Here is a 12,070-nt window from a genome sequence, read left to right on the forward strand (position 1 = left end):
ATCACATGAAGGATTTTCTGCAGGTGAAGCGCAGCTGAATCTGAACCTCAACACAACAATTACAAGCAAGAACGGTTTCCTTGGAAACAACAGAGCGACGTCGTGCATATTCAAATGTGCTGCATGTGTTGAAGCTTGAATCTCTAAATTGTCATATTGTGGGATTGTAAATCATGTCAAATCTTTATGCCTGTGTCGTAGTGTGTCCCAGACAGGGTCAAGGGGAGGTCATAGGAAGGCACAGGATATGCAGGAATAATCCAAAAAGATGCTTTATTGTGATCAGTGGCAGGGGTGGACTGGGAAGAAAATTCGGCCCGGGATTTTACATAGAAACTGGCCCAAAAGTTGTTGGGGGGGGGGGGGGGTTGTGTTGCTGTCTTTTTCTGCATATCGCTGCCCCCTTCCACCTATCGCGGCACCGTTTTGTGGTGTGTTCTGCATAACGCGGTGGCCCAACAGGAAGTTCTTGCCCTTATTTTGCCATTGCAAAGCCTTTCTATCAAACTAATCGGAGAAATTAAATTACACCCCGTTATCTCACATTTGCACTCGGTATGGACAAAAGTGTCCAGAGTGTTTAATTCGGACATTTACTTAAATGTTGCCTCGAGCATATGGCTGAACCCAAAATTATGTATTAATAAGTCCCTTTTCTGCTGGTCAGAGTGGATCATGAGGGGGGTTACTACACTTGGTGACCTATATGAGAGTGGAGTGTTGAGATCCTTTGAAAATTTGGTTCAACATTTTAGGATTCCCAGATCTCAGTTCTTTAGGTATTTACTGCTGCGCCACCTGCTCTGTATTGTTTTTGTTAGTTGCATACACCCCCCTAAAGCGGCATATGCTCTGGGAGGGGTGATTACTGCTTTTGGAAAAGGTCATGAGGCATCAGTGTATTACTCCCTGTTAATTCAGTGTCTGGGGGTCAGAGCTTTAACTTCTCTCAAGAGATTATGGGAGAAAGATCTAAACTTGGTATTGGAGGAGGGAGTGTGGGCTAGGATTCTAAAAAAATGTCAAGTCTGTATCTAGAGATGCAAGGGTGCACCTTATGCAATTCAAGATTTTACATAGATTCTATTGGACCCCCTATAGATTGAATAGGCTTGGTCTTAAAGACACACCCACCTGCTGGCGAAGCAAATCAGAAGATGGAGACAAGACCCATGTTTTTTGGTGGTGTGTTTAGATCCAAGAATTTTGGTTGACGGTTCAGAGTTTTATGTGTGACTTATTGGGCAATAAAATTTCATTGTGCCCCAGACTCTTTATTTTAGGTGATGGGGCGGTCATCAATATAGGGAATAAACACATAAAAAAGTGGGTCCTAGCCAGTGTCATGATCGCCAGACCAAGGCTAAGTTGTTTTAAAGGGATGGAAGTCGGCTGGAGCGCCCCCATTTCAGGAGTGGTGCTTGGAGATGGGGAGGGTGACAGCTTTTGAAGAGGGGTTATCTAGAAGACTGGAGAATTTGGATTTGGTTGTTGGGAAATGGGGCAAATATTTTGTGTTCTTGGAGGGCTCTCGGGGTGGGGCAGTGGAGAGAGAGGTGTAGTTATTAATGTGTGTGATTATATATATATATTTGTGTGTGTGTGTGTGTGTGTGTGTGTGTGTGTGTGTGTGTGTATGTGCTCATGTGTGACCACAGGGATGTTTGCTGTGGGTTTAACCGTAAACTCAACATCAATATTTTAAGCTTATTTTAAACTTCACGACTAAGAAAAACAGTTTGTCAATATAATTGTAACAAAAACACCTCTGTTGCATTTCAACAGACTTCAAAGTGGTTTCAGAATGAAAGTATATGCTTTAGGTGTACAAAGACAAAACTGTCCTTTTACACACTTCTTATTGCGTTCTGTTGACATTTCAATTATTTGTTGCTTTTTCCCCTCCACACAAACACAGACTAAAGAAAGTGAAAGCTGCATTAGGGTCATTACAACCAAGTTTATTATGTTTCAAATTTTAATTTAGTTTTTATTTCTGCTTCATTTTCAATTTGTCAATTAAATTTAATTTAGTTTTATTTAAAATTATCCCTGTCTAAAAAATAATGTGTGAATCTTTTTTTCTCTATCTGCCGACTGATATGGGAAAATACAGTAGATACAAATGAGTCAACACAGTAGTAATTAGCACTCGCTGAGAAGTTATGTCTCATGATTTGACTGTAAATGCTTCATCCAAAAGCACTGGAAAAGCCCTAATGATAATATTAGGGCCATGTCGTCACGGACATGATTTTCTTGTTAATTTGTGGGAAGCTGCACAATACAGGGCAGTTCTGCGTGCTGCTCGTGTACCTAAATCCCTGATGCGTCCATGTGCGTCTCGCAGCAGCTGCTGCAGAAGATAAAAAAACATAATAATAATTGATATTTGCTTGAGCGGCAGCCGTGTTGGTCTGCAATCAGTCTGAAATCTTTAAATACCAACCAAAGAAATTTCATTGAACTTTTCTTTAACTGCAAAAACATGGAGTATAATAATTTTGAGTCATACATTTAACAGAATTGTCCTTCAAAAGGGTCATAAATATAGGCTAAAAAAAGACGTACATAAGTTACCCAGTGTTTTACAACAAAAATAAAATATAATACAAATTTAAAATAAAAACGTCATAAAGTAAATTAATCTCGTAACATGAAGTTTAGCTTCATATACAAACTCTGTCATCAAATAATAGATTTATTTTATAGTCTATAATTAAATTATAAACAAAATATTTCACTGCCCAAAATATCCTAATATTTTATTGTGCATGGTTGAATGTTGTGAATGTTGGACAAATGCTGTAAAAGAATGTATTTTAAGCAGCTCATCAATGCTTTGAAAATAGTCAATCAATAATAAATAGGTGCTGTTTATCAGTTTAGACTTGCTGTTTGCTTTAGCATTAACGCTTTTTCCCTGACTATTTAAAAAGTTACACAGTTAATTCATCAAGCTATTATGGACCAGTTCAAGCTGACAACACTGCGTGGACCACAAGAGACTACAGAAGCTGTGTAGCTACATTATGCCTAAAAATACTTAATATACAATATTAATACTATTTTCATGTATTTTTATTTCGATATGCTGTTTTTAGTAAACTGTGAGAGACATGATGTTGGTGACTTGACTTGAAGTTTTTTACCATGATGAAACCGCAGTACGTTGCCTGGTCCCATGTTGTGTGAAACTGCCTTGTTTCTGGCTTCTATTACATTGGATACATACCTGTCTTTATGTTTTCGTTGTGCCAGCCACCTCGGTAGTTGAAGTTTTACAGTAGTCTCTGTAGTAACATTCAACATTAAGCATATTAGGTGACTGATGATTGTGCCTGTGCACGTGTGTGTGTGTGTGTGTGTTTGCTTAAACACAGTGAAACAACTCTGGCTACGTCTACGACTTCAGGGGCTAATACAGCTGCATGCAGACAGAGATGTGTTGATTAATTTCTGTTTTGTTATTTATTTTATATTTTTCCATTGCATCACAAATGTCATGGACTCGGCTGATCTCGGAAAAAGTCCAGAGTCCCAAAGGCTCGAATCCGAGTCAAGTCCGAGTAAAAATGCATCCGAGTCCGTGACAAGTCCATTAAAATTGGACTCGTGACTCGGACTTGAGTACCCCAACTCTACTGTTTTCTCTTAAAATGATAGTTCAGATGATGATGATGTTGCATATTGTATTTTCAAAATAAAAACACACACGAGTGCCCTATTGATGTGTAGTTGGATTTTTGTTTGAGGGTACATCTACAGATGTTTATAACATATGGTTGAGGAAGGGGGTCGCGGTGATGAAATCTGTTGGCTGCAGATATAGAACTGAGGATCAAATGTACGGCTTTGTTTTTGGCAGACGATGGCTATACTGGATATTCTTGGACAAATGTGTTGTGACAACAGAGATGGACATTTCCTGTATGTTCAGTGCAGGAACAAATATCATAAACTGTATATTAAGACATACTGTATGTTGGACTAGATCAATCCTGGATTCTGATGACACTGCTGCTTTATATAGGGTGAGATTTCTATTGCAAATAAAACAATTTCTGATGCCATATGAAAAACACTTGTCATTTTAGACAGATTATTTATCATGTGTCTTTCTTGTATAAGATTAGACACATTAGATGAAACATATTATGGAGAAACACTCTTTATTGCTATTCTAAAATGTGTTGTAGTCATAATAAATTCATCAGAATTGTTTTTGTATTTAAGTATCTTTGTCTTTGCATCTTATTTATATGTAAGTACAATGTATATTTATGTACAAAACTAATTTAAAGCATTTAAGCATTAGGGTCATTCAGTATTAGTCCAACCAGAGGTCTCCAGCTCAGAATTGGGTTATTTATATTTGTATTTATTTTACTGTTGAATGAAATACATAAATGACAAAAGCCAAAATATTACATCATGAATCAAAAACTTAATAGGTAATCCATTATTTTATTAGTTTTTATTTGTTAATGGAAAAAAAAAAAAAAAAAAAAATATATATATATATATATATATATATATATATATATATATATATATAATTTGTTCTGCTGACAAACATCAACAGGGTGATAATATATGATAAGATATACATTTTTTGGGTCTAAACGGTTAAATAAATAATTTGTATTTCAGATTTGTTTTGTTGGAGAAGCAAAACTAGCCCACATTTGGTTTTCAAGATTGAAATTAATGGATGGAGCCGCTTTGAGAGCCCAATATCTCTGGGATTTAACCATAGAGGGCATTAAAAATGAAGATATTAAGATATCTTTAATATTGCTGGAGTGGTGCTCCAACTTAGGAACAACTACACAAAACATGTTTTTTGTCCCATATTTGGACACATCATTGGCAAAAAGAGGTTCTGAAGTCAACTGATTTTAGTAATAGATCAACCTATCTCTGTGTAAAATAAAATAATGCCACTGCCACCTTTCTAAGGTTATTTTTTCTGACCTGTATTTTCTATCCAAAATCATTTGACCCCCATCTACAAAATAATGGATTACTCATTAAATATTGATCTATGTCATTTAAAATATTGCCTTTAACCATCCTTTTGTTTATCTTCAGAAAAAGTATTTTAAAAATCAATTTTTTTTTTATGTTAATTCTTCATCTAGATGACAAACCCAGTCTCATTCAGTCTCATGGAATCATGCAAAGTGTTGAGATGAGTTTTATTCAAGTTTAACTCCAGTATGCATGATGGTGTTTAATGTAATTTTCTTTTTTTTCTGCAGGATATTCAGACAGTAAAAGATGAAGTCGCGGGTTCCTCTGCAGATTCTGCTGTATGCAACAGTCATCAGGAGTCTGAAGGTGTTGTCCAAACGCGGATCAGGTGAGATACAGCGGCTCTTCCATCTTCACGTTAAACAGTGTGTTTGTGTGTGTTTTGTGTGCTAAAATGTGCTGGTGTTAAGCGCTGTGTTGTGTGAAGTCAGACAGTGTGTGACTGAAGAATCCTGAAGAGCTGCAGCTGGTTCTCATATTGTTCAGATGAACTGTGACACGTCATCTGAGTTGAGTGTGTACAGAACATCTATATAAAGGATTCAATGCTGTTTTTCTGATCATATTTCCTGGTGATGTTGTTTATTGTTACTGTGTTCTACATTCGTTATGCGAGCATTCAATCTGACAATAATCTCATTAAAGACGTCTAAATGTGTATGAAACAAATGTCAGTCTGGCCAATCATGCCAAGTTTGAGTGATTTCTCCTCTGGAAAGAGCTTCACATGTTTGTTGATCATGTGATTTAGACTGGCACTTCCCAACTGGTTTTGCTTCAGGTTCTAGATTTTACTTTAGACATCATGTAGTGACCCAACACTGTACTAGAATGATCATACAAAAGTAAAGAGAAATGGCCAAAAACTGTGAAATATATTAATATTACCTTGAACTTGCACAGGACCCAACAATATATATAGTTATCAGTGACACAAATTGAACCGGGAAAATTGACAATTTTTGTTTCTAAATGTCTCTTAAATTTCAGTGGTTTCATAAATTCATAAATATTTTTGAATTTGTGCCAAAAATACTACTGATTTTGACTTGACACTTAAAGTTGTGTATGTGTGTGTTTGTGGTGTATTTTTGTGTTATCTTAGTGATTCTGTGCTCGATGGCTGTAAATAAGGTGATTTTTTTTGTTGCAAATCAGTTTCCTGTGCATTTGTTATAACAGTGTGTGTGTGTGTGTGTGTGTGTGTGTGTGTGTTGTGTCCAGCTGTGGTGTTTTTGTTGTGTGTGCTGTTGTGTATTGGGATGTGACTCTCTGTCATTATGGGGTATAATCTTAGGCGGTGGGGTGTGACAGGGGTTTGTATGGAGACGTTGCAGGGGAACATATTGAAGGAGACACCTCAGGGGGGAAACAAACACAGCCAACATGATGAATAATATCCCCCGCCCCTCCACAACCACACACTCACTACCAGAATGACAAAGACATCTGTACATACAATAACACAACTCTCTACTGGATCTGCTTCAAATTATGAGTGTTTCTTCAATTTCGGGCACTTTTATCACTGTGGACTTCTAGAAAGTAAAGTCTCATTAAAACATTTTTCACACTTTCACTAGTTTATTTAATTAGTCTACTAACAATGTCCAACAGTGTATGTACATGCATCACAGGAGATTTATGTCATCACAACAGGGTTCACTTTTCAGCAACCAATGCACACACACACACACACACACAAACTCGGCTGTGTGCATCTCTCTCTCCCTCCTCCAGCGGTCTGGACTGCCCTTTTATCCCTCTCCAGCTCTCACTGCAACACAAAACAGCTGTTAGAGATAATTTTCCACTCTTCCTCTCCCGGCCTCGCTCTCCAGACGTCATTCAGCCACGCCCCCATCACCACATACCCCCATTGCCCGACTCAGGCCAGGGAGCCATCCGGCCTGTCACTTACTCCCCCCAACCCCCCATTTCTGGAGAGGGAATCTGCAACAGCCATCTGCACCCCTGGCCTGTGGATCACCTCGAACTTAAAAGGCTGGAGAGCTAGATACCAACGGGTGATCCTTACGTTGGTATCCTTTATGCAATGGAGCCACCGGAGTGGGGCGTGGTCTGAACAGAGGGTGAAAGCATGCCCCAACAGATAGTACCGGAGGGTGAGGACTGCCCACTTGATGGCCAAACACTCCTTCTCAACTGTGCTGTACTTAGTGTCCCTCAGCAAGAACTTACGACTAATGTACAGCATGGGGTGCTCCTTCCCCTCCACCATTTGGGACAGTCTGCAAGATAAAGGGGAGAGTGAAGTCAGGAGAATGCAATAACGGCCCTCTGCAAAGTGCAGCCTTCACCCGTGTGAACGCCTGCTGACACGGCTCCATCCACTGGACCGGATCTGGTGCCCCCTTTTTAGTCAGATCAGTCAGCGGGCTGATGACGGTCAAATAATTAGGCACAAACTTACGATAATAGCCAGCCAGTCCCAGGAACTGTCTCACCTCCTTTTTGGTCTTAGTTCTCGAGCAGGCTGTAATCACTGCAGTCTTATCAATTTGGGGCTGCACCTGCCCATGACCCAAGTGGAAGCCCAGATACCGTACTTCCATCCACCCAATTGCGCACTTCTTTGGGTTTGCCACAGGTGCTGCTAACAATCATTGCTGAAAATAATGATGTCATCTAAGTTGGCAGCGGACTAAGCAGCATGCGGTCTGAGGATTCTGTCCATGAGCCGCTGAAATGTAGCCGGGGCCCCAAACAAACTGTATGGAAGCGCCACGAATTGGTGTAATCCGAATGGTGTGGAAAATACTGTCTTTTCATGGGACATGGGAGATAAGGGGATCTGCCAATATCCAGTCGTTAAATCCAGTGTCGAATAAAAGTGAGCCGCGCCTAACCGATCGAGAACAGAACCGGTTCGATTACCCCTATTATACAGCTGGCTTTGATGTTCTCGTGCACACACCATACCTTCACCCACCGGCCTGTATCCAAAGCCTCAGATTGAACCAAGCTTTGGTGAATGAATGTTTGATTACAACCTGAATCCACCAAGGCTTGGTATGTACCCCCCTTAATACTCACAGGTATCCGGTATGCTCCTGCTCAATTGGAGGCGGCCTGTGGTGTGTCGGGGATCCGGACCTCCATCGTGGTTCATGCCCCCACTCACGGCAGTGGATTCACCAGCTTATGGGGGAGAGCGGAGAGGGTTAGGTCATACAAGCGGGTTGAACGGTCCACGGGACCAGGGAACTGGTTTTGGGGATATGATTCCCTGTTTCTGGGGAACCAGAACAGGATGGGGGGAAGGAGAGGGGAAGGGAGAAGAGAGAGAGGGGGAGAGAGAGAGAGAGAGAGAGAGAAAGAGAAGAAGAAGAGGGCTCGCCGGCCCTCGAATACGCTGCCACATGGTTCTCAGCCAGCTGGACCGCCCCATCCAGCAATGCTGGTCGGTGTCACTGGACCCACTCTGCTGTCCCTTTCGGTAGCCAGGTGATGAACTGTTCCCTACCACCAGATCGAGTACCTCCTTGGCATCGTGATCTTCAGCCAGCAGCCACCTTCAGCAGGTGTCACGGAGCTTGCCGAGCGTCAGCGAGTGGAAGTGTTAGCATTGTTGCTCTGGGCTTTGGCCAACCCATTGCAGAATGGCTTTCTTCAGATCTTCTTACATCAGGAGGTTGGACACATCAATCTGAGGTCAACATGTGACATTTTTTTATGGTATTTATTTCTTACCTGTTGAGTTAAAGGTCAGGTAAAAATCAACCTGTATGTCATGCTCGTATATTTGGGTTTGTCTATGGTGAACATTTACAACAGCTAACCTGCTCACTTTTCATCTTATATGTTCATATATGTAAGAGGTAATGTTCATACAGCTGGTCATTATCATGAAATAATCCCAGGAAGGCTGACCAAATTGCGATGTGAAGCTTGAAGAGGTTTATTTTGTCATACTGACCAGCTGAATGTCAATTTACTCCACAAAAAACACACACACTTACCAAATAAATCAATATTTTATGTCCATTTATATATGAGTGTAAATTATTTTATTCTGTGAGAATAAAGAGAGAATGGAGTGATACAAGAGACATGAAACAATAGATTATGTAATCGGTATTCTAGTTAAATGTGGTTTTGTCATGAGATTGTCATCATCCTTCATTCTTCTGGAGATGTTCAGTCAAGAGCTCTTCACAATGAAACATTTTTAATGGTTCACTGAGCACTTGAGGATCAGCACAGAAACCTCTTGATATCAGAAATCATGTTTGACTCTAGAGGTTCTTCAGCTAAGATTAAAACTCTTCTTGATATTTTATTATTGGTTTTTCACATCAGTGTGTTGTTTGTGGCTTTCACAGAAGAAAAGTTAAGCCCTCTCGGGTTCTTTGAAGCACCAGAACATACAGGGTGGCCCAAAAAACTATTTACTTTTTTATTTGTCGCAGGCTGCTGCTCACGATAACATCACAGTGACGTAATTTTGTTACATTTTGATTATCAAGTCGTGGCATCAGCTCTCGCAGGCGTTCATTAACAAGGTCAACCTCGAATGGTGACGCCGTCTCCAGTGAGTGGTGCAGCAGAATGGCGGATATATTGAAGAGATTTTTAAATAAACTGCTGTTATGTTTTGTGTGTTCGATTGCATAAGTGTGGACCGTTGTCTTTGCTTTATGTACGTTTTGTAATGTGTCTATTATTACAGCCCATGTGTATTGTTAGATGGTGCTACTTTGTGCAATTGATGCAAATAAAGTTCACATATGTGTTCGGGACAAAAATTTGTAGAAGTATGCCAAAAATCATGCAAATGCAGACATTTTAAGATATGAGCAATCAAACATAGTGGCCCTGGTTTATTTTTTGGGCCACTCTGTAAATGATTTTCTGAATAACCATTACAAAAAAAAATAAAGTGATTTCTGCTATTTCTACCAGATCTGACCATTATATGTGACTTTCGTTCATCTAATGAATCAGGTTCATTCAGTCATATTAAACAAAATTTTTGTCTTAAATGAGAGCGGTTAAGAATAGTTACCACATGAAAGACAATTTTAGGTTGCTTGACAAAACCATTTTGAAGCAGATCTCACTGGTTCTTCTAATGGATTTAACTCTTGTCTTTATCTACTTTTGATTCAGCAGAAATATTGAAATGCTTACATGTATGTTTTACAGATCTTCATACCTGCACTCATTTCACATGTCATTTCACAGCTCAGCATGTGACAAGGGTTTCAGAACACTGATGTTAATGAAATCCTTGAGTGAACTGCACAAATAATGTTTCAGGGGAAAAAAAACAACTCATTTATCACATAGAAAAGACAGAACATGCTTAATTTCTGCACACTTGTCTCATAAAATGAACAATTTGCTAATACTAGTCGAGTGGCCATATATAGTACATTAACAATGTAATGTAATTATAATATTTATACTTGTACAGGATCTATTTTGGAAGCTCTGTGACATTTGAAATAGATTTGCACAAAGTAGTTTATATAGACACAGTATAATGAGTGAATCCCTTTGCTGGATTACTAATGCATCAACTTAATCAATTTAAAGTGATATTTTGTTACATTGAATCAATATCAGCTAAACACTGTCATCATGATGGTCTTCTATCACCGTGTGAGTCGTTTCTAAATGATGATTCAATCAAGTATTCCACAGTCATCATTTCTATCATGTTCCATTTGACCAAATAAATCAGTTTCATTAAGTTTTTGAATTGAATTGTGATTTCTCCGTTGAAATATGAGTGTGACCTCTGACCTGAACACTTTCATCACATAATAAGCACATGATAGTTCACTAATAACAGGGATGGGCACTAGTGATCAACTAATCGAATAACAATTGAGTACACTGAGGGGCGCTGTGGAGGTGTCTTTGGCGTCTTTGGCTAAGTGTGAGGTCAAGTGTGGTAATACTTGTAATATTTTGATTGTTATTGAATTCTACTGTATTGCTGTTCAGTTCTTGTTGGAGTCATTCAAACCAACGGACGAGGATCTACTTTTATGGTGGAAAGAAAATGTGAAGCAGCACAAGAAACTCGGAAGCTTATCAGACCAGTATGTGTTTATGTGCATTAAATATCTGAACACAGGTAGAGCACATTTTATAAAATCCAACTTTCACCACTTGTTCTGAATAATAACATGTGAAATGATATAAATGTTTTGGCCTTAAAGTTTACAGGATATGTGCATTACCATAATACCGTTAGTATTAGTGTCTTCAGGTGAGTAAAAAAGTTTTTGTTATTTTCAATTATTTACTGTATATACAGTATTTTACTTTATTAATGCATATCATTCATTTAATTTTTTTCCCCAAAAGAAAAGCATAGTTTGTTGAAGTTAGCTTATATTGAAATGTTCTTGGTGACGTTTGTGAATAAAACAAATTTAAATTTCACGTACATGTCATACATGATATTTTTAACTGACATTTAAATTTAATTTAATTGCCTTGCTGTAATATTTGCAGATATTTTGAAGCTGTAATTTCCATTAAAACAGCTTTAACACAAGACAGGGTTTTAACGTGGTACAGGGTGCCAGGATCAATACATCTGTCAAAAATGGATTCCACTCTTGACCTAAATGAGGTCTCTCTTTCTCTCTCTCTCTTTCTCTCTCTCTCACACACACACACACACACACGCGCACTAGGGCTGCTCCGATACCAATATCGGGCTTCGGTACTATACCAGCCCTGGTACCTCAGTATCGATACTAAATCGATATTTAGGCAACAAATAAAAATTACACTAAAAAAAAAATAACTAAAATAACTGCATAAAGACTAACAGATATATATTCTGTGTTTTCCTTTTACATTTTTCTGGATTTCATGTTAAATGTTTTAATTAAATGTTATGATATATACACGCAGCTTTAATCAAATGAAAATATAATAATTAATTATTAATCAAAAAAATGTTACATTTTATTTTTGGTAAAATAAAATGCTACACATAAGAGCTTTACAGTATTAATGAAAACATTAATGAAACAAATCTGATTAC

General features: G+C 38.5%; 1 protein-coding gene across 1 annotated transcript in view; it reads left to right on the forward strand.

The window, feature by feature from the left end:
• The window catches only part of LOC127426481 (interleukin-1 receptor accessory protein-like 1-B), a 395,093-nt gene that overhangs the window by 26,965 nt on the left and 356,058 nt on the right, over positions 1-12,070 (forward strand). Inside the window, exon 2 of the mRNA XM_051673334.1 lies at positions 5,265-5,365. Within this exon, the coding sequence (XP_051529294.1) occupies positions 5,284-5,365 (82 nt within the window). The 5' untranslated portion in view covers positions 5,265-5,283. The remainder of the gene's footprint in view (positions 1-5,264; positions 5,366-12,070) is intronic.

This window comes from Myxocyprinus asiaticus, chromosome 35 (genome assembly GCF_019703515.2).
Source record: "Myxocyprinus asiaticus isolate MX2 ecotype Aquarium Trade chromosome 35, UBuf_Myxa_2, whole genome shotgun sequence".
NCBI lineage: Eukaryota > Metazoa > Chordata > Actinopteri > Cypriniformes > Catostomidae > Myxocyprinus > Myxocyprinus asiaticus.